Source organism: Ctenopharyngodon idella, chromosome 8, assembly GCF_019924925.1.
Source record: "Ctenopharyngodon idella isolate HZGC_01 chromosome 8, HZGC01, whole genome shotgun sequence".
Classification (NCBI taxonomy): domain Eukaryota; kingdom Metazoa; phylum Chordata; class Actinopteri; order Cypriniformes; family Xenocyprididae; genus Ctenopharyngodon; species Ctenopharyngodon idella.
The window spans coordinates 22,419,974-22,440,161 of NC_067227.1; the positions used below are offsets into that span (position 1 = coordinate 22,419,974).

Consider the following 20,188-nt stretch of genomic DNA (forward strand, 5'->3'; position numbering starts at 1 on the left):
CTGAAAGAGTAGGTATGTAGCCTACAGTACAAGGCTTTGATATAATGCTTTACTAGATCGTAAAATGTAAATAAAGATTACATTACAGCCTAAATAACAGGGTTTTTAGAATTAGTGTTTTGTTTTAATCCAAATCAAGTGTCCGGCCGATATTATTTTCTTATTTAGCTTTTCCATACTTGAAGATAACGGGGTCGTTGGGCACCGTTGCTTTGGTAACCACCACCTGTCAGCCTCGCGCGATAAAACTCATCCGCAAGGGCTTATGGGAACTCGAGGCCAGAGTATGAGCGACCGCCCTTTTTCGACGAGCGGAGGAAAAACAGCACATTGATAGCTTCAGGCCTCCAACGCGTATAAACAACCGCAGTAAACATCAGAGCGTCACCCAGGGTAAGTTCTCTGGAGCGTTAGAGGTCCTGCGTCACTCATTATTTAGCTGATATTGAATTTGTCTGATTAAAAGAGCATTTTAATGCGCGATTTGATGACGTAACGACAATGGTCCAGAAAACAAATGGCGAATGCGTTAGCAGCCACAGGCCCAGCGTGCGAGTAACATGAAACTGACTGGCACACACCGCTTCTTTTGCCGTTTGTATATTTCTGTAGGTTCTCTATACGGTTGGGCTGTTGAAGTACTTGGCTTTTGCACCAATATAACCTGCTGGGTGTAAAGCTGCCAGTCTTGCGTAGAGAAGCTTCCCGTAGAAATGCGCGCTTATTCGGCATGCTGCTTAGATATGCCCGCTACTCTATGGATCTGTTGGCATAGGGGCCATTACAAAGTATGTGCCTAATTTATCTAAAAGCATTATCAGTGTTAAATGAAACACGCATGTTAAATATTGTAGGCAAATAGCATAGCTTTATAAACGCCTTGACATTTAACTGATTATTATTGTAGCTGTCTATCAACTTAGAAAAGCAATTGTAACGGCTTTTTGTTCCCAAGAGGTCACATGCATCTTTATTTCATTATTATTATTATTATTATTATTATTATTATTATTATACAAATACTTTACATGCATATTTTTCTTATTCCAACATGTTTTTTGTTTTTTTTCCCATAGTACTTGCATGCGCAGGGGAAGGGCTGAACCATGTCAGTTGATGGAGATGTTGACTATGGGCATGAGTTTCCAGCCCATTATAAAGTGATGCTTGACAAACTGAACGAGCAGCGTCAGCTGGATCAGTTCACAGACATCACTCTCATTGTGGATGGTAAGGTTTCCAGTCTCTGTACCTCTTAATCCAATGACTTTCTGAATTATGCAAAATATTATACAGTAAAATAAAAGTTGCACATATTCGGTGGTGCTGATAATTGTGGTTATTTAACAGGACATCAGTTTAGGGCCCACAAAGCTGTTTTGGCTGCATGCAGTCAGTTTTTCCACAAATTCTTCCAGGACTTCACTCAAGAGCCTCTAGTGGAGATTGAAGGTACCTAACAATATGTACAATTGTATGTAACCAAAAGTGGTTATATATTCTTGCTATAATGAATAATATATTATTAACATGTGGCCTATATTTCCTGGATAATGTTAGTTTTAATCCGCAAAGCTGTCTAATCTGGAAGCGCCTGTCTGTAACACAGTATAGTTTTCTGCTTGGTGGCAGGTTTTTTAATTGAAGACCGATATACTGCAGTAGAGGTCTTCTTGGGTCCTAAAATCTGACCCGAATGACTTCTTACCCAAACACCACATGCATAAATACTTTTTATAAAAGAAAAACCTGAGTCTGAACCAGGACTAGAGATGCACGGGGCGACCGGACAGGGTTTTTTTTTTTTTTTTTTTAATTTATTTATTGCCCGATCTCTATTCCGGACTTGCACACAAACTGCAGTGCAATCATTTCCCAAAATGTCATTTGTGTGGACACTACGAAATCTGTAAACAGGACGTTAACACAGGCCAGAAATGGAACGTGCTGTGAAGAAAGATGCAAAGAAGAGAACCCAGACGTGCCAGCAGAGCAAATACTGTACCAGGCACTGCAAGCTCTTATAGAAAAATATAAATACTGATTTGGGGGGTGGGGTTTATATGAATGTATCTCTGAAGGGAATTGACTGTCTTCAGAAAAGTTTTGATGGCATTATCCTCACATCCATATAAAGCAGTGCTGTATAATTGACCAATCGTCATACTCAAGTAAAAGTACAGATTCCGTTATGGAAATTGACTCGAGTAAAAGTTAAAGTTGCGTATAAGAAAAATACTTAAAGGGGGGGTATCACACACAGTTTCTGCCAATCTCATGTTAATCTTGAGTACCTTTTTGATGTCACACAGGCACATACTCGAAAAAAAGATCCCGAAATTTAAGAGGATTTGGAAGAGTATTTTTGGCACAGAAATACTCCGTCATACTATTAAAGAGTTGGATTCTCATGCTAAACATTTCAAAACATGAGTTGGATGTTTTGAAATGTTTAGCATGAGAATCCAACTCTTTAAAAGTGTAAATAAGTCAGAATGCATGAAATAGCATTATACCCCCCTTTAAGTAAAAGTATTAAAGTAACTGATATTAAAAGTACTTAAGTTTTAAAATTACAGATAAATTTTATAAATCCGAAAAAACTGAGATTCTCTGTTAGGGTATGTAGGAGTTATTAAAGGGATCGTACAAATACAAAAAAATTAAAATTCTATCATCATTTACTGAACCCCTCATGTTGTTCCAAACCTATATGAATTTCTTCTTCTGCAGAATACTAAAAAAGTTCTTTCCATACAATGAAAGTAAAAGAGGTCCAAAACCACACTGAACCCCAGTGACTTTTATTGTATTGACCCCCCAAGAAAAAAAAAAATGCATCAGAAATATTTTGAAACATATTTTATTTTCCATAAAATGAATAATTGAAATGAAGTTGGCATATTTTAAAAATTTTTTAGATATTCTCGGGTCCATTGTATAAAAGCACATTTGTTTTACCAGAAACCAGAGACTACTAATATCAGACCTGAATCAACCTCATGTTTTTGGTTCCAAGTGGACTAGTTGTCACAACATGCACATTTCTGCTGTTGCACGTTATGTACCCCCAGCCCTGATAGTGAAAATCTAAAAATAACTCCAGAATGTTGTATTCTAAATAATAAACTTTACTTCAATATTTCTGTTCCAATGAACAGGTGTTGGCAACACTGCCTTCCGCCACCTAATGGAGTTCACTTATACGGCTACATTAGCTGTGAATGGTGAGGAAGAAGTCAGTGATGTCTGGAGAGCTGCAGAGTACCTTCAAATGCAGGAGGCAATCAAAGCCTTGAACAACAGGTTACTCGCCTACTGTACTTCTCAAACATTTTCTTCTTCCTGATTTTATCTTGTAGCTAATTTTTAAACTTTTTTTTTTTTTTTTCTTCTCCCACGTAGAAGAAATGGTACCACCTCATTAAACCCCTCCCAGGCCTTGGCTGGAAAGAGCAAGGCTAAGAAGAGGAAGATCGCAGAGACCTTCAATGTGATCACTGAGACTCTTCCTTCAGTGGAGACTGAATCCGTTGAAATTGAGGTGGAAGTTGATGAGGAGCATATCGAGGTGGAGGAAAGCGGTCTGGTGGAGGTAGTGGATGCTGCCAGGAGTTCCACCGAACCTTCTTCGGATGACTCTGCGTTGGCCTTGCTGGCCGACATCACTAGCAAGTACCAGCAGGGAGAGCAGACACTCCATGTGATGAAAAAGGACGATGAGACGGTAGTCGTGCAGGAAGAGGCTGTAATGGCCTCCAAGACCTTGGAAAATATTGAAGTGGTGGAGGTCCAGATCTCTCAGCTGGACAACCTTTTCCGTTGTGACAAGTGCGACCGCTGCTTCAAACTATACTACCACCTCAAACAGCACATGAAGACTCACACCGCAACCCCGGATAGGGGCTTTGTCTGCAGGCACTGCAGCAAAGTATACGCTCGAGAAGGAGCCCTTAAACAGCACCTGAACAATTATCATTTTGATGCGGAGGAACAGTCCCGACGGCAGAAAAAGAAAGTGCATGTTTGCGAGTACTGTGAAAAGCAGTTCGATCATTTTGGACACTTCAAAGAGCATTTAAGGAAGCACACAGGTGTGTGGGTGAGCTATTATGAGGTTAAATGTATCTTAACAAATGCATTCAAGTTTAATCTTTAATCAGCTTTTCACTTATCCATATATGTATAGGTGAGAAACCTTTTGAGTGTCCAGAATGCCATGAACGTTTCGCCAGGAACAGTACGCTGAAGTGCCACATGTCAGCATGTCAAAATGGCTCTGGAGCCAAAAAAGGGCGAAAGAAGCTCTATGAATGCCAGGTTGGTTTTTACCAATAACACACTATCCAAACATGCATTTTAATATACCAAACTTTCTGAAAAACTAAAAATCTAATTATTTATTTTTCCCCTAATAAAAATTGCAATTTATGATTTTGTAGGGCTTAACTTTTGTAATATTACATTGTAAAATATAAGATAATATAATCATTTTAGTTGAGTACAACTGTAAAATTACAATACTAAATATTTATGGCTGTCTTAAAAGGAATGCTCCTTTTACAAGGTGTAATATAAGTCTCTGGTGTCCCCAGAATGTGTCTGTGAAGTTTCAGCTAAAAATACCCCACATCCTTTATTATAGCTTGTCAAATTTGCCCCTATTTGGGTGTGAGCTAAAACACGGCGTTTTTGTGTGTGTCCCTTTTAAATGCAAATGAGCTGCTGCTCCCGGCCCGCTTTCCAAAAGAGGCCGGAGCTTTAACAGCTCACGCTTAGGTTGCTCAACAACAACAAAGCTGGAGAATCTCATGCAGCCAAAATGACGATTGTCAGTAATGTTGTTCAACCTTAAATTGTTCAAACCGGAGTCGGACACTGATGGAGAGACTCAGGAAGAAGAAAAATTATGTAGTTGCTGTGGAGTTGATTCAACTCCTCGACTAGTATGTGCTGTCATGTTAATCTTTTGTGCAAATTCAGTGTTGAACTGACCCTCGTTTGTGAAACAGTCCGGCGTAAAATGACGGCATGGCAACAAGACTGTACTACAACAACTCTTCCTCTTCTCTAAAGCAGCCCAACATAGCCTCGCCCCCTTTGTTGCTTGTTCCCGGGGGCAGGGTTTATGTAAATTTTAGGGTTAGTGAGGTTATTAAATCTATTCTATTAATGACAACTGATTTATAAGCGCTTATTACAAGTTTGTGAAGATGTACACAACACATGCATTTTATATAATGGCACTAAGCTGTGTCGCGATTTCTGTTTTATTTCGATTTGTCATGCAGCGCTAATCACTTATTTCTTTTCACTTATCTTTTTCACACCTCAGGTCTGTAGCAGTGTTTTCAACAGTTGGGAGCAGTTCAAGGACCACTTGGTGACCCACACGGGCGAGAAACCCAACCATTGCACCATCTGCGATCAGTGGTTCACACAACCCAGAGACCTCCATGCTCATCTGCAAGAACACCATGGCTTACAGGAGAAGGTTATTGTCACAGAGGAAGTCATGATTTCTGACCCAACCACAGTTTTGACTATGGCAGAGGTTGAGGAGGGAGAGGAGAGGGTGATACTGGAGCACGGCATGCGGGTGGAGCATGTTACTGTGGATCCGGCGGATGTTGTAGCTGTTGAGGAGACTCTTGTGGTGGAGGAAGAGACGCCTCAGACTGAAGGTGGGGTGGAAGAGACAGTGGTTTTACAAGTAGAGGCTGAGAGATTGAAAGAACAAGCAATGGGAATCCAACTAGCACAGGTGACTGTTGCACAACCAGCAGACTGTGACATTAAACAAGAGGCCGTGGAAAGTTCGAAAGAAGAAAAGATTGCAAATGTATGAAAGGCCTCTGTTGTGCATGGACACTTTAAGAACGAAATGGGGAGATGATCTAGACCTTTTCTCCTTTCCCACCCCTCAAAATTATACAGTAATGCTCATTCTGCTTAATTTCTTTCAGCTTTGTCAAGCAGTGTCTCTATAAATCTAATGACAGGTTCAGTCATGCTTTTAATGTATGTTGTGGATAAGAATAGCAAGAGATGTAAGTGATTTCAAGAATAGTGCACGTCGCCAAGACTGTTTGTGGGGTGGAATTTTTTTTTTTTTTTTTTTTTTTTTTTTGGATGTATGTTTAGAGTGTGTAAGAAGCTTATTTTCATAAAACAATTAAAGGGCAAAATATGTCCCCCAAATAATCCAGAGAAACATAAATGCAGTTCAGGCTTGTGTTTCTAACCTTTTTTCCTCATTCAGTTAATGCTGAATTACAATGATCATGCAGATGGTAGAGATGAGAGAAATCTGAATGTCTGCAATCTTGTGAAATGTTTGTCACACTTTGTAACCCTGAGCCTCTTTTGAGTAGTGGCATTTAATATGAACATGAGTTCAAATTTAATTGGGACATGAAGCAACATTTACTGCTGATGCAGACATGGTTTAAAGGTCTTTTCAAACTGAGGTGCATTGACCGCCAGGGAAGCTCAAGATCAGTGGTTTTCAACCAGGAGGCTGTGACCCATCAGCAAACTTCTAAAAGGGGTGCAGGAAGACTTATTTTTTGTAAATGATGATTATTATTAATAAAATGAATGTTAATATTAATATTTTAAAACAATCAAATTTAAGATGCTTAAAAACATAATTAAGATGTAAACTAAAATCATATATGTGTGTTTCTGTATTGTTTTTATTGAAGAAAATACAGTTCTTGATATTCTGTAATTCGCGAAATGAATGCGTAATTTATCGATACTGCCAGTTTCTGTTATATTAATATATATTGTGTTGTGAGCCTTTGAATATCGTGTTGGACAGTGGGGACAAAATTTAGTTTTAGTAAACATGTTTAATGCATTGATTTTATTACTTTATATAAGCCATCCTAATTACAGTACCCAACATGGAAGCTTTTTTTTAAGGAACGCTGCAAAAAAATATTGAAATCACATTGACTTTATATCACAATTATTGTTTTTCTCACAACGTTATAAATATATATATATATATATATATATATATATATATATACCTATGGTTTATAGGATCACCATCAGTGATATTCAGTTGATCGCGTTGATTATGATAGTGCCAAATTACACTAAAAGAGTGTAATTTTTTTTTTTTTTGTCTTTCTAAGGAATGTCCTAATAGCCTATTGGTTTAAGAAACCCCTTAATCCCACCCCAAGATGTGATTGGTTAACAGAGCTGTCCGTCACTTGGCCTCCCTGTTGCTGTGATGGTGCCAGGAGTCCTCGCGCATCACATTCAGGCCAATGCTATGACAAGCACCGAGTTAAAAAAAAAAAAAAAAAAACACTGAATGATCTCGCAACGAATACGCACAATAATTCAACGCTTCAGAAAGGTAAGGATATTTACCCTTATCCATTCTCACTATATGAGAGATTAGTAAATTCATAAAAGCATGATCAATTCATGTATGCTTACAAACTGTTTACAAGGCTTCTAGATGATATTTGTGTAGATATCAATCGACAAATCTTGATGTTGATGTACCTGCTGTTACTACCCAGCAGCAGTTGTTATGGAAGCGTGTACTTGTACTACAATTCATCTTTGGCTCAGATACGAGCATCATTTTATTAAACAAATTATTATTAGTCATATCTTATTATCATATTGCACAGAGCTCAACTAGTCACCAAAATCTGACACTAACACATGCGTGGTGTCACCTTAAGTGTCTTGAGAAGAGTATAAAAAGATTTATTTTAATTTTGTTGCCAGTTATATTATATTTATTTAATATGTCATATTATATTTATTATTATTTGTGTAAAAATATGCTTTTTTTTTTTTTTTTACGTTTTTACCAACCCTTATGACTGAACATTTACAAAGCCTGACAAACTGGTTTAAAATCCTCTAATCAAATGCTGTTTGTGATTAACATGATTTTAGTCTTGCTTTTGGGAATTTGTGGGGGTCTACAGAGGGTCTCAGGTGGTAATAATAAAGCCGCATTAGTGTTTGAACAGTACAGGTGTGTGAATCTCCAGGCCTGAATGAACAAAGCTGTTCCCATATAGCTACTGAATAGAAGTATTAATTTACTGAGAATATTGTAATTTATGATATCGAATGATCCTTTCTAGTTTCTCACGGATTGATGTCAACTTTTGTTCAGGCTCCTTTGATGACTCCTTAGTTGGATGACATGAAACATGGTTTTAGGTCTGAGATTAAAGCTGCTTTGATGGGTTGGGAATACATTAACAGGGCACAATGAAACGGAAACAGCCTTGTGGTTTCATCGCATAATCTGCATGTTTTTTCCCTCAAAGGTCCAAACATCAATTGAACTCCTTAATTATGTTCCTTATTTAAGGACTCATTAAAATGGACATATTCAGACATGTATAAAAATCTGAATACATGTTCTTGAAGCATGTGTGATGCTTGTGGTTAGAATTAATAGCATTATTGAGAAAGGGACGTAACCAGTTCATTTCATCATGTATAGTAGTGCCTCCTCGAAATATGTTGTTTATAACATTTAATGAATATCATCCACAAACATTTTGTGGCTGATCTTATGTTTTATTTTTATTATTTTTAAAATGTCTTTATAAATTAAGTTTTTGCTGCTGTGACGTCTAGGTAAAGGCCCGTTCACACCAAGGATGATAACTATAACAATAAAGTTCTAAAAATCACAGAGAAAAATAGCAGAGTCCACACCACAACTACGTATAATGATAATAGCACAGAGAAACAATATTGTTGGTATCACTTTTAGAACTTTTTTTTTTTTCCAGCTGATGAAAGATAAAAACATTGACAGCCAATCAGAATCCATCCTGCTTTAAAGAGCTTTTTTAAAATGGCAGAGGACAAACCTGCATTGCACATTTAGAATAAACAGAAAAATATTGTCCGCTGGTGTGGACACTAATATAGCTATCATTATAGTTACATTTATAGTTATTGTTCCTGGTGTGAATGTGCCTTAAATGCCCTCTTCTCATGTGAAATGACATACAGTGCTTCGTTTTGGGTTTGATGTTAGGTCCAGTATAGCTTTTGAGTGCTTAATTTCTCAGTAAATGATTTGACATTTGGGTGGTTGTAGCTACGTGATGGAAATTCCAGATTTCCACCTCTGGCCCCCTATTGTCCCTGTTCTTTTCACCACTGAGCTCTTTTTTTTCCCCTCTCTGGCCATGTGTCTCAATCAAAACACACACAGGGGGGCTTTGTGTAGCGGTGCCTATGAGTGTGTACGCAGAAGCTGCTAATGAAATCGCATACTGAGTAGGTACTACATTTGATGTGGAATTTCATGACCGTTAAAAAAGGGTTTTCTGTATAGTACGAAATGTACTACGTTTGCTATGTTGTCAATGTCATGTGACTTGCGGTGTCAGTTGCATCGCTTCACTGCCATTCCCAAATCCTCCCACATGAGCTCGTAGGATAGTAAAGTATCCATTGGATGTGCAATTCAGAATCAACATTCTGAATCGACGAATAGACTTCTTGCCTTCTATTTTATGAATACTATGAATTTGCACATACTACACGTTTAACATAATGTTACTTTCTGTAGAATGAGTGCCTGCATTTGAGCCAAAGATTTTACTAGCTGAGCCCTGTACATGCAGCAAGGCTCAGGGGCCACTGATATCCCATGTGGGGAGTGTTTATCTTATGTGTAGATCACGGCCGGATCGGTAGAAATGGCCCCTGTGGACAATGCTTCAGGGATAGTCAGTGCAAAGGGAGTCACACAGTTGATGTAAGTACCACATTCTAAATCCTGGCTGTGAGACTCATGCTAATGGTGCCGTGTTCCAGAGAGGAGCTAAATGATGAGCTTTTTGCCGTTTTTGACAAATTGATGTTGAATTTAGGTTTTAGAAATTATACAAATAAAATAATTTCAATAGAAAATACACACTTTAAAAGGGATAGTTCACCTAAAAATGTAAATTATGTCATCATTTATTCACATGCTCATGTTGTTCCAAATGTAATTACATTAAATTAATTTCAAAAATATTTATTTAGGGGTGAAGCAGTTAAGACCTACATTGGACCTGACAGTAAACTCATCGGCAAGCACTGTATGTCATTTCACATGACAAGAGAGCATTTACTTAGACGTCTTAAAGGCACAGCAGCAAATAATAAATAAATAAATAAATAAATAAATAAAGGGTCAGATAGAGGGTGGAAAAGGGTGAGACAGAGATCATAATGCAGACACATGCACATCCATGCACTTGAAAGGATCGTTTTAGAATTCCTGCTTGCGTTAGACTTTAAAAGACAATTCTGTCAGCAGTTGAATCTTTGCAGCCCCTTCAGCAGCAACAACAGCAGCAGCACACACACACACACACGCACACAGGAAGGTGTTTGAAGCCTGAGGATTTGAGTATTCATGAGAAACATCATTTCAATTTTGTGTGCTGTGCCTTGATAAATAGTGTGTGAAGTAGGGCAATGATATAAAATAAGGAAGGTCAAATATCTACATTAGATGTAGATTTACAGCCTTCTATTTGGCTATACATGCTACCATCCCATTGTTTATATAATGATCAGTTTATCAATCAGTACTGAGGTACACTACCATTCAAAATTTTAGTATATATATTTAATATGTATATGTGTTTATGTGTGTGTGTATATGTATGTATATTTATACACTTTTCATTCATAAAGATTAACCTTTAAACGCACACCTTGAGTCTTTAGTGACCCAGGACGTCATTTACTACCCTCCTCTTCATTCATTTTTTAAAGTTAGACATCAACCTTCTTAGTATTCCCCAATCAAGTCATTATAAACAATATAACAAGAAAAAAATAATAAAATTATAAAAGAATGCCTGTTTTTCCATTCATTTTTTGTAAAAAATTGTATAGGGTCGCAACGACCCGAGGTGTGTAACTGTAAGTATATATTATCTGCACAACAATAATTGAATCTTTGATGACTGAATAAGTGCAATTCACCTTTTTTTCTGATAAATGATGTCTGATACACAATGTTGAAGTGACGTTTCACTCATAGTTACCGCAGGCAGAAAACAAAAGAATAGGAAGTATCATCAGCAAAACTTGAAATGGCTCAGCGTTTTACTGCAGAGCAAGTACTGAACACAATCACATATTAGTCACTGTCACTTGATGGTGGATCTGGTGACAAAGCTGTCAGCGATCAAAATGTTAAAAACAATAGTTTTGAGTATATGTTTGAGATCACAAATATGAGCCAGATGCTGAATGTTCTTGGGAACTGAGCTCTGACTAGGACAGTGATGATGGTATAAAAAATCTTCTCAAACTGAACCCTTCCAAGTTCCAAAAGTTAACAAAATATGCTTTATTTTATTTTTTTGTAATTGTTACTCTAATAATCAGGAGAGTTTTATATTCTTGCGACAGGTAGAGATCCATCCATGTTAGATATAGATACGGGTCGCTAAAGACCCGAATATGTAATAATGATTGCCGAAACATTCATGCATTTATAGATTAAAGGCATTTACATTGTAATATATATATATATATTTCAAATAAATGTTGTTCTTATGAACTTTCTATTCATCAAAGAATCCTGAAAAAAGTATCACCGTTTACACAAAAAAATATTAAGAATCATAACTGTTTTCAATATTGATAATAATAAGAAATGTTTCTTGAGCAGCAAATCAGCACATCAGAATGATTTCTGAAGGATCATGTGACTGGAGTAATGATGCTGAAAATTCAGCTTTGCCATCATAGGAATACATTACATTTTAAAATATATTAAAATAGATAAAGGTTTTAATAATATTTCACAAGATTACTATTTTTACTATATTTTGATCAAATAAATGCAGCCTTGGTGAGCATAAGATACATTTTTCAAAAACTTCTCACCAACCTCAAACTTTCAAGCAGTAGTGTATTTCTCACTCAGAGTAGCTGAAATAAACAAAATGTTGTTATGCGAATGAACCTGTGGTCTTATTCTTTAAATGCTCGGTGCTGACGCCAATGGAATTAATCTGTTTTGAGTGCGTGAATGAAGCGGGATTAAATCTACTTCTTAGAAAGACCTGCTGGTTGTGTATAAGACTGTTTGGGTTCTTATACGATTGTCAAATCACTTATCATTTATGGCAGTAACACAAACAAGTACTTAGAGAGATATACAATACACATACACATAAAGATACATGACTTTAACACCTGATCAGCTTCAAAGCACTTTCTGCAGATCTGGTTGGTTTAGCTATAATTCTAAGATGCTGATGCTCAGGGAGTTAGAACAAAAGAAAACAGTTTGGGTCTATTATGTCAAAGAACCCTGTTGAAAACCAAGCTCAGCAGCTTAAATCAGCATCACCTCTCGTCTCCACCTGCAAAGAACACATTATCACACCTAAAGGTGTCTGTGCAGGTGCAATGCTCAATAGTCCTGTGAGGAGAAACAACACACCTGGTGTTCTTTGATTAAAGAGCATGTGCAAAACATGTGTCCATAGAAGTATTATGTTATGAACTACAATTGTACACTTTCTGGAAATGGATAGATATGGTCCCTCCATCATTTATCAAGTGAAAATAATATGTTCAATCGCATATCAAGCAACATTATGAATGATTCAATACTTAAAGGGTTAGTTCACCCAAAAATGAAAATTCTGTCATTAATTACTCACCCTCATGTCGTTCCAAACTCGTAAGACCTTCGTTCATCTTTGGAACGCAAATTAAGATATTTTATCTTAATTTATATCTGAGAGGTATATGACTCGTCCATAGACAGCAATTTAATTACCACTTTCAAGGCCCAGAAAGGTAGTAAAAACATTTTTAAAATAGTTCATGTGACTACAGTGGTTCAACCTTAATTTTATGAAGCGACAAGAATACTTTTTGTGTGCAAAAAAACAAACAAAAATAATGACTTTATTCAACAATTTCTTCTCTTCCCTGTCAGTCCAATACTGAGCCGGCGTTCAGTGAACCACTGCAGTCACATGGACTATTTTAATGATGTCTTTACTACCTTTCTGGGCCTTGAAAGTGAATTTTTGGGTGAACTAACCCTTTAAATTACAGTCTTCAGTGTCACATGATCCTTCAGAAATCATTCTAATATGCTGATTTGTTGCTGAAGAAACATTTCTTATTATTATCAATTTTAAATAGTTGTGCTGCTTAATATTTTTGTGAAAAGCGTGATAGATTTTTTCAGGATCCTTTGATGAATAGAAGGTTCAGGTTACTGTCATTTTTGATCAATTTAATGCATCCTTGCTGAATGAAAAGTATTAATTTATTTAAAAAAATGAACAGTGGTGTTTACTTTTGTAACTATTTTGCTGTCAATGCAATCAGATTAAGTGTAATCTGAACTGATATACTCTTATTGCCTTATACATCATAATATTTGTGGCGTAATGTGTGTGTAGGGCTTGTTTTATGTGTGCTGTTAGTGCTCAGTGGCTCTAGGGCACTCTGTGTACTTATATTTTGCCCTTTAGGGACGTTGTTAAAGGAACCACATCAGCAAACTCACCCTAATTGCATCCTGAACCACACAAAATGCACACATTGATCTTAGTCACATTTGTAGTAAGACATTTAATTTATTTCAAATTTAATTATAAATATGTTTCTTTATATTTTTGTCATTCTCTTAAACTTATTATTTAATTGTAAAAAAAAATTACAGTTATTTAATAAATAATGTAAAAGCTTCAAAAACTTTGCCGCAAAAAAAAATCACACTGGTTTAGACAAACTAAATAAAATAAATTAATGAATTAATAAGCTAAGGGTTTAGCTAAAGGAAAGGTGAGTTAAGGACAGGGTAAAGGCAGTGTCATGGTCTTAATGTTTTCTTTGTCTCTCTCTCTCTCTCTCTCTCTCTCGCTCTCTCTCTCTTCCTAGGTAAACAGGAATTCTTTAGTTTAGTCCCTACAGTTTACATTGGAGATTTAAGGACCACTAAAAAAGGCACGGATTAGGATCTCTGAGCACACTAATCCCAGAAAGAAGACTGTAGAGTGAGTCAGAAGCACAGAAAAAACACACGAGATGAACAAATGAAGAGGGAGTGGCTGTTTTCTATGTGGTGCCCCCATTTCTGAATGACCAACCAGCCAAAGATGTTAAATGAGAGGAAGAGCCATACAAGAAACCAGGGTCACCGAGAGCAGTGTGGAGCCTTGTTATAGCAGCCAGGCAACAATCACAGCCCTCATCGTTCTCAACGCTGATCCCCAGTCTATTTTTATCTTTGAAACAACGCACCAATTAAATCGGGTATATCTGATGAGGTTCAGGGAGACGCAGGACTGAGGGGAAGGAACAGCGTTGTGCACCTGGCTGCTTGGGTGAAGCAGACAACCCTAAACATCTACTCCTTTATACTTGGATATGTGTATAACCTTCAGCTGAGATGTAGCGATAATGAGCTAATTTTGGAAATTGAGACAGACATTCAGGACAACATGTGAAGGTAAGAAAGGACTATTCATTAATGTGTGGTGATGCTTTGTAATTAAAAAACAATCCTTGAATTGTTCATTTATTTTATTAAAATGTATTTATATACTTATATTATTAGTGTGTGTACATTTTTAATTCATTATTTATTACATTAATATATTTTATATATTTATTATTGTTATTATTTGTGCACACTTAGTTATGTAAGAATACATATATACACTATATATACACACATATGTATATGTGTATATATATATATATATATATATATATATCCATACATATATACATATGTGTGTATATAGAAGTGGCCAAAAGTGATGTCTGGCCTAGGAAAATTGACATCTTCACCCTTTATTTAAATGATTAAATATGTGTTAATGATTGCATGAAGCATATAATAATATAATGTTTTTTTTATATATTTTGAATATTAAAATGTTCATTTTAAGTATTAAATTTGTTTATGTTATAATTAATAATCATGCCAGAAACATACCAGATTGTGCTGGCATAATTTTTGGTTAATCTGTCATACAAAGAAATTATGAACATGCAAAAACAAGAGAGAACCATATAAATATTAACTGCTTATGTTGTTTTTGTTTTTCTCTGTTGTTGTTGTTGTTGTAAAATGAATTGTGTAGCTGTAGTTTACCTGTTTTGCCAAAAAAAAATTCTCAGATAAATACCTTAACCAAGTTTATCGTTTTGTTCTTCCCTATTTGAAATCTGAAAAAAAATCCTCATATTTTAATGGTTTAATTGAACTTGTTATTTGCTCCTTGATAAGATCCTTGAGTTTATAGGTAGAGTTCAAGGGGTAAATAAGCAAATTTATCTTCCTCCTTGTGTATCATTTCATACCTTCAGGTGGTGCTTTAGTTCCAGGTCTCCTGCCATGAGCTAAGCCCCCCAGTGGCCTGTGGCAGGATGACTGCCGTCTATCCGTCTGGGGGGGGCTCCGTCGGGGTCTCAGCTGTGGGTCCCCAGCGTTATGCACGATGGAGCCGGCAAGACAGCTCCGACATCTGCACGGACGACGAGGGGACCCAGCCGCGCCGCCTCACCCCGCTGGAGAAGCTCAATCTGGACATGTGCCAAGATGAGAAGATGGTGCGAGAGCTCACCGTGGGCCGCCGCATCGGCTTCTACAAGATACGCGGCGAGATCGGCTGCGGAAACTTTTCTCACGTCAAGCTCGGCATCCACGCTCTGACGAAAGGTAAGCAGTTGTGTGTAATGGTACATATGCTTTGACTTTCTTTCTTGAGAAGTTTTCCCACAAGCTACAGTAGGTGATTGAAATACTGATATATTCATCTTAGAGCAGCCCACTGACACTGAAGTTACATGTGAAGTGCCTGGAAATGCATATTTAGAGCCCTGTTTTGTAGTTACATTGACCTCTTTAAAAGTCTTTATCTCAGAACATCTTAGAAAGTCTTATTAGGTTATGTTGATTTAGATATTTAGTCTTTTTGAATGCTAAAATGTTCTTTTTTTTAAGTACTAAATATTTTTAATATAATTAATAATAGAATAATTAATATTTCATTTACCTTTTTAATGTTGCTTGCAACATCACTAAACATGTTAAGAATTGTGATAAAATTATATATATTACAAGTCAAATATTCATAATATAGCAATTCAAGATTGCTACACCACTGTTCAAAAGTTTAGGGTTAGTAAAATGTTTAAATGTTTAAGTGTCTTAAATGTTAAGGGTTAATGTTAAGTGTCTTCTGCTCACCAAACTGCATATATTTCATCAAAAATACAGTAAAAACTGTAATATTGGGAAATATTACTACAATTTTTACTACTTTTTTTGTGAAATAGTAATTTTTTGTAACAATGTAAAAGTTTTTACTTTCACTTTTCGTCAATTTAATGCGTCCTTCTAAATAAAACAAAATTTTAAAAAATTAATAATAAAAATAATTTTAAAATTTTTAACTGACTGACCCCAAGCTTTTGATCAGTAGTATTATTAGGCTGAGACGAATTAGATATAATGTTTTTTTTTTATATTTTGAGTATTAAAATGTTCATTTAAGTATTACATTTGTTTATTATATTATAATTAATAATCATTATTATTTATTTACTTGTTGAGTGTTGCCACATCACTAAGCATATATATATATTGTATAACTTAAATATTTAATATAATATAATAAATATTATATATAAATATTATATATTGTATTAATATAAATATTTATATAATACAATATATATACATTCAAAGAACATTTTCCTGCCGAACTTATTGCTGTGATACAGTGCTGTTATGTAAGTTTTAATCCATATTTAGTGAAAAATATGTATTATTTATTTATTATTTAGGTGATTTTGCTGTGTGCTTTATGGTCAGTTTTATTGTATGGAGAAAATGTGTCCTGACAGTCAAGTTTACATTGATAATGTGGGAAGCATGTCCTCGGTCAAAGTCAAGCTGAGACAAGTTATCTGGTTCAGACAGATGAATCGATTTGAGGTGTCACATTTCTGTCGAGACCTTTAGAATTGCTGTAGGCCTCATCAAAGATTGGTGTGTGTAAGGGATAGGAGGTCATGGTGTGCCGTTACAAAGCTATGTGAATTACATGCACAGTGTATTTGTAGTGTCGCAGCAGATCTTGAAGAGAGGGTGTAGAATGACATTCCATATCGCATGGCACACCATATCTGATATCAAAACTGCTCAAAGGTCTTTACTTTATTACAATGGACATTTACTGCTGTTTTGACTAAACATTTCATACTGTATATACCAAAGACAAAAGAATATGAATATTTTCTGAATGAGAAACTCCTGTGGCTGAAACTTTATGTTGTCATCCACAGACAAAGTAGCCATCAAGATCTTGGACAAGACCAAGCTCGATCAAAAGACCCAAAGGCTGCTCTCCCGGGAGATATCAAGCATGGAAAAGCTGCACCATCCAAATATCATCCGTCTGTACGAGGTGGTGGAGACACTGACCCGCCTGCACCTGGTCATGGAGTACGCAAGCGGAGGAGAGCTCTACACCAAGATCAGCACAGAGGGAAAGCTCTCCGACATCGACAGCAAGATTGTCTTCTCTCAAGTTCTCTCAGCCGTGAAGCATATGGTGAGATGTACATGAAGCAAAGGAATAGAATTCAAGGAGGCAATTCATGATAATTGTGGGCTTAATGTTTAAATGGTGATGCTCTTTTGCAAGCTTCATGTTCTCAGTGCAGTTCCTTTTTTTGTTTTTCCTGGCCTTTCAAATTTGGCAGATTATTTTCATGCTAGTTTACTTTTTCAGTTTTGCTGTAAGATACATAGTTTGAGTTTTATTGAAAAATACAATACATTAAAAATGCAATTCATACATAAAATGACTTGAATAAACCTCTTCTATGATAAACATGTTTTTAATGTCTGAATTTAAATTCATTTTAATATATTCATAGTATTGATATGTTCATCTTTGAGCAGCCTACTGACTTTCTCTTATATGTCAGATCCTTAAACCTTCTGACACTGTAAAGTGCCTGGAAATACATAATTAGATCCCTGGTTTGTAGTTGCATTGACCTAAAGTTTTATTATATATTACATAAATATATAAAATATTTAAAAATTATTATAATTGTTAATTATTATCATTATTATTAATTTTAAAGTAGTAAATATTTTGAATATACTGTAATTCATAATTATTATTATGTTTACTTTTTTATATTACAACTAAACTATGTATATTACAAGTCAAATTTTTAAAGTTTTAATAGACTTGAATTTTGAATATTAAAATATTAAATTTTTGGAGTATTTAAAAATATATAATCAATATGATAATAATAATTGCTTTAACTGTTCTGATATCATAATGAAGAAAAAGCCTCTAATCAAATGAAATTCTTGAAAAGAAAACTTTATTGAATAGTTTGGCATAATGATAATACTAATATTATTATATTAAACAAATAAATACACCCACATATGTACACCTAATACCCAGTTAATACCCCGTTACATAAATTTATCAACATTGTTATTCAAAATAACTATATATTTAGTAGTTAATAGTAGTTTCTCTTTGTCATTTTGCAGCATGACAATAACATCATTCACAGAGACCTGAAAGCAGAGAATGTTTTTTACACGTGTAGCACCTGTGTTAAAGTGGGAGACTTTGGCTTCAGCACCGTCAGCCGTCGCGACGAGACCCTCAACACCTTCTGCGGTTCTCCCCCTTATGCCGCCCCTGAGCTCTTCAGAGACGAACACTACATAGGTGTTTGTGTGGACATCTGGGCACTGGGGGTCATGCTCTTCTTCATGGTGACTGGCACCATGCCCTTCCGTGCCGAAACGGTGGCCAAGCTGAAGCGTTACATCCTGGATGGGACGTACACAGTGCCTACCTGGGTGCCTGAACCTTGCCAGAAACTGATCCGGGGCATCCTGCAACCCCAGCCGTCTGACCGCTACAGTGTAGAACAGATGATGGGCTGTGAGTGGCTGCTGCCGGTGGAGTTTCCCAAGGCCATGGAGCCCTTTAAACTGGACCCGCTCCATCTGGCAGAGTCTAAGCCAGGGGAGCTCGAAGAGCATGAGATAGAGGTGAGAAACGCCCTGGAGGCTCTTGGCATCTCTGCAGACCACATTCGTAACAACCAGGGCAAAGACTGCAGGAGCTCCATCACTGGAGTCTATCGAATCCTCTTACACCGCTCACATAAACGACAAGCAGTGGAGAGCATGCCAGTAGTTACTCATGTAGTAAATGGAACCGATGCTAAAAAGGAGCGTCTGAAGACATACAGGAGCCTGAGGCATACGTCCAAACTCTGCATCATTCTGTGATGCTCAGAAAACTTGTATAGAAATGATGGACAGCTCACGGGAACTATAGTTCAGCTAGTTATATTTGATATACCTCTTTTGCTATCTTTTTTCATTGAACATGAGATTAGTGAATGCCTCTAATAAAGTAGTCTATATGAATAAATGGAAAGTATGAGTGTTTGCAGGTGAGTGAAGCAAGACTTTTGTCTTAATGTCATGGATGTCACATGTCATAAATGTAATAAAGTGCTTTAGACTGCATTGTTTTGAACATATCCTTTGCGATGTGGAAAAGCATATATATTTTAGAGACAATATTTTACCACAAATGTTGGAAAACATTTTATTGTTGTGTGAATTAATGCATACCAATGAATCATTTATGTTTTAATATTACACCTTATGTTCTAGATTCTAGATCATCAGAGTGAGGACAAAGAGAGTAAAGTGAGGACATTTTGGCCCGTCCTCACTTTCTGAGACTCCTTTAAAGGCCTTTTTAAGGGTCAAGACTTGGTTTTAGAAATAAGGTTATAATTAGGTTAGGATAGGTTTAGGCTAAGGGTTCGGGTTAGGTACTTAGTTGTGATATGTAGGGTAAGGAGCTAGAGATTGCACTGTGTCAATGAATGTCCTCACAAAGATAGATGTACAAGAATGTGTGTGGTCCAGGTATTCCCTACGGTCTGGGGACCAGATGTCCATGTCAAAATTTTAGTCCCCATGGCATGACGAAAACAACTTATAAATAATACTAAATGATTTTTATTTAAATTTTTTTTTTCATTTAAAAATGCAGAATGTTCCTTGATAGTTTTAGGGCATAAAATGTAAATTTATTTTGTACAGTATAAAAAT

General features: G+C 36.2%; 2 protein-coding genes across 4 annotated transcripts; both read left to right on the forward strand.

Annotated features, from left to right (window-relative positions):
- The first annotated feature begins 225 nt into the window (after positions 1-225).
- znf131 (zinc finger protein 131) lies at positions 226-6,742 on the forward strand. 3 transcript variants are annotated; one of them, XM_051902762.1, is made up of 7 exons: positions 226-393; positions 1,077-1,230; positions 1,351-1,452; positions 3,162-3,306; positions 3,406-4,094; positions 4,190-4,320; positions 5,336-6,742. In XM_051902762.1, the coding sequence occupies exons 2-7, from the start codon at positions 1,107-1,109 to the stop codon at positions 5,846-5,848; spliced, it is 1,704 nt and encodes a 567-aa protein (XP_051758722.1). In that variant the 5' UTR covers positions 226-393; positions 1,077-1,106; the 3' UTR covers positions 5,849-6,742. The 3 variants fall into 3 exon arrangements, with proteins under 3 accessions (XP_051758722.1, XP_051758724.1, XP_051758723.1); XM_051902764.1 differs by lacking the exon at positions 226-393 and adding an exon at positions 518-608; XM_051902763.1 differs by lacking the exon at positions 226-393 and adding an exon at positions 549-788.
- A 395-nt stretch (positions 6,743-7,137) lies between these two features.
- nim1ka (NIM1 serine/threonine protein kinase a) lies at positions 7,138-19,591 on the forward strand. The gene is made up of 5 exons (XM_051902766.1): positions 7,138-7,378; positions 13,933-14,503; positions 15,370-15,721; positions 17,353-17,621; positions 18,593-19,591. Exons 3-5 carry the CDS (start codon positions 15,430-15,432, stop codon positions 19,346-19,348), a joined length of 1,317 nt encoding a protein of 438 aa, XP_051758726.1. The 5' UTR covers positions 7,138-7,378; positions 13,933-14,503; positions 15,370-15,429; the 3' UTR covers positions 19,349-19,591.
- Positions 19,592-20,188: the final 597 nt, after the last annotated feature.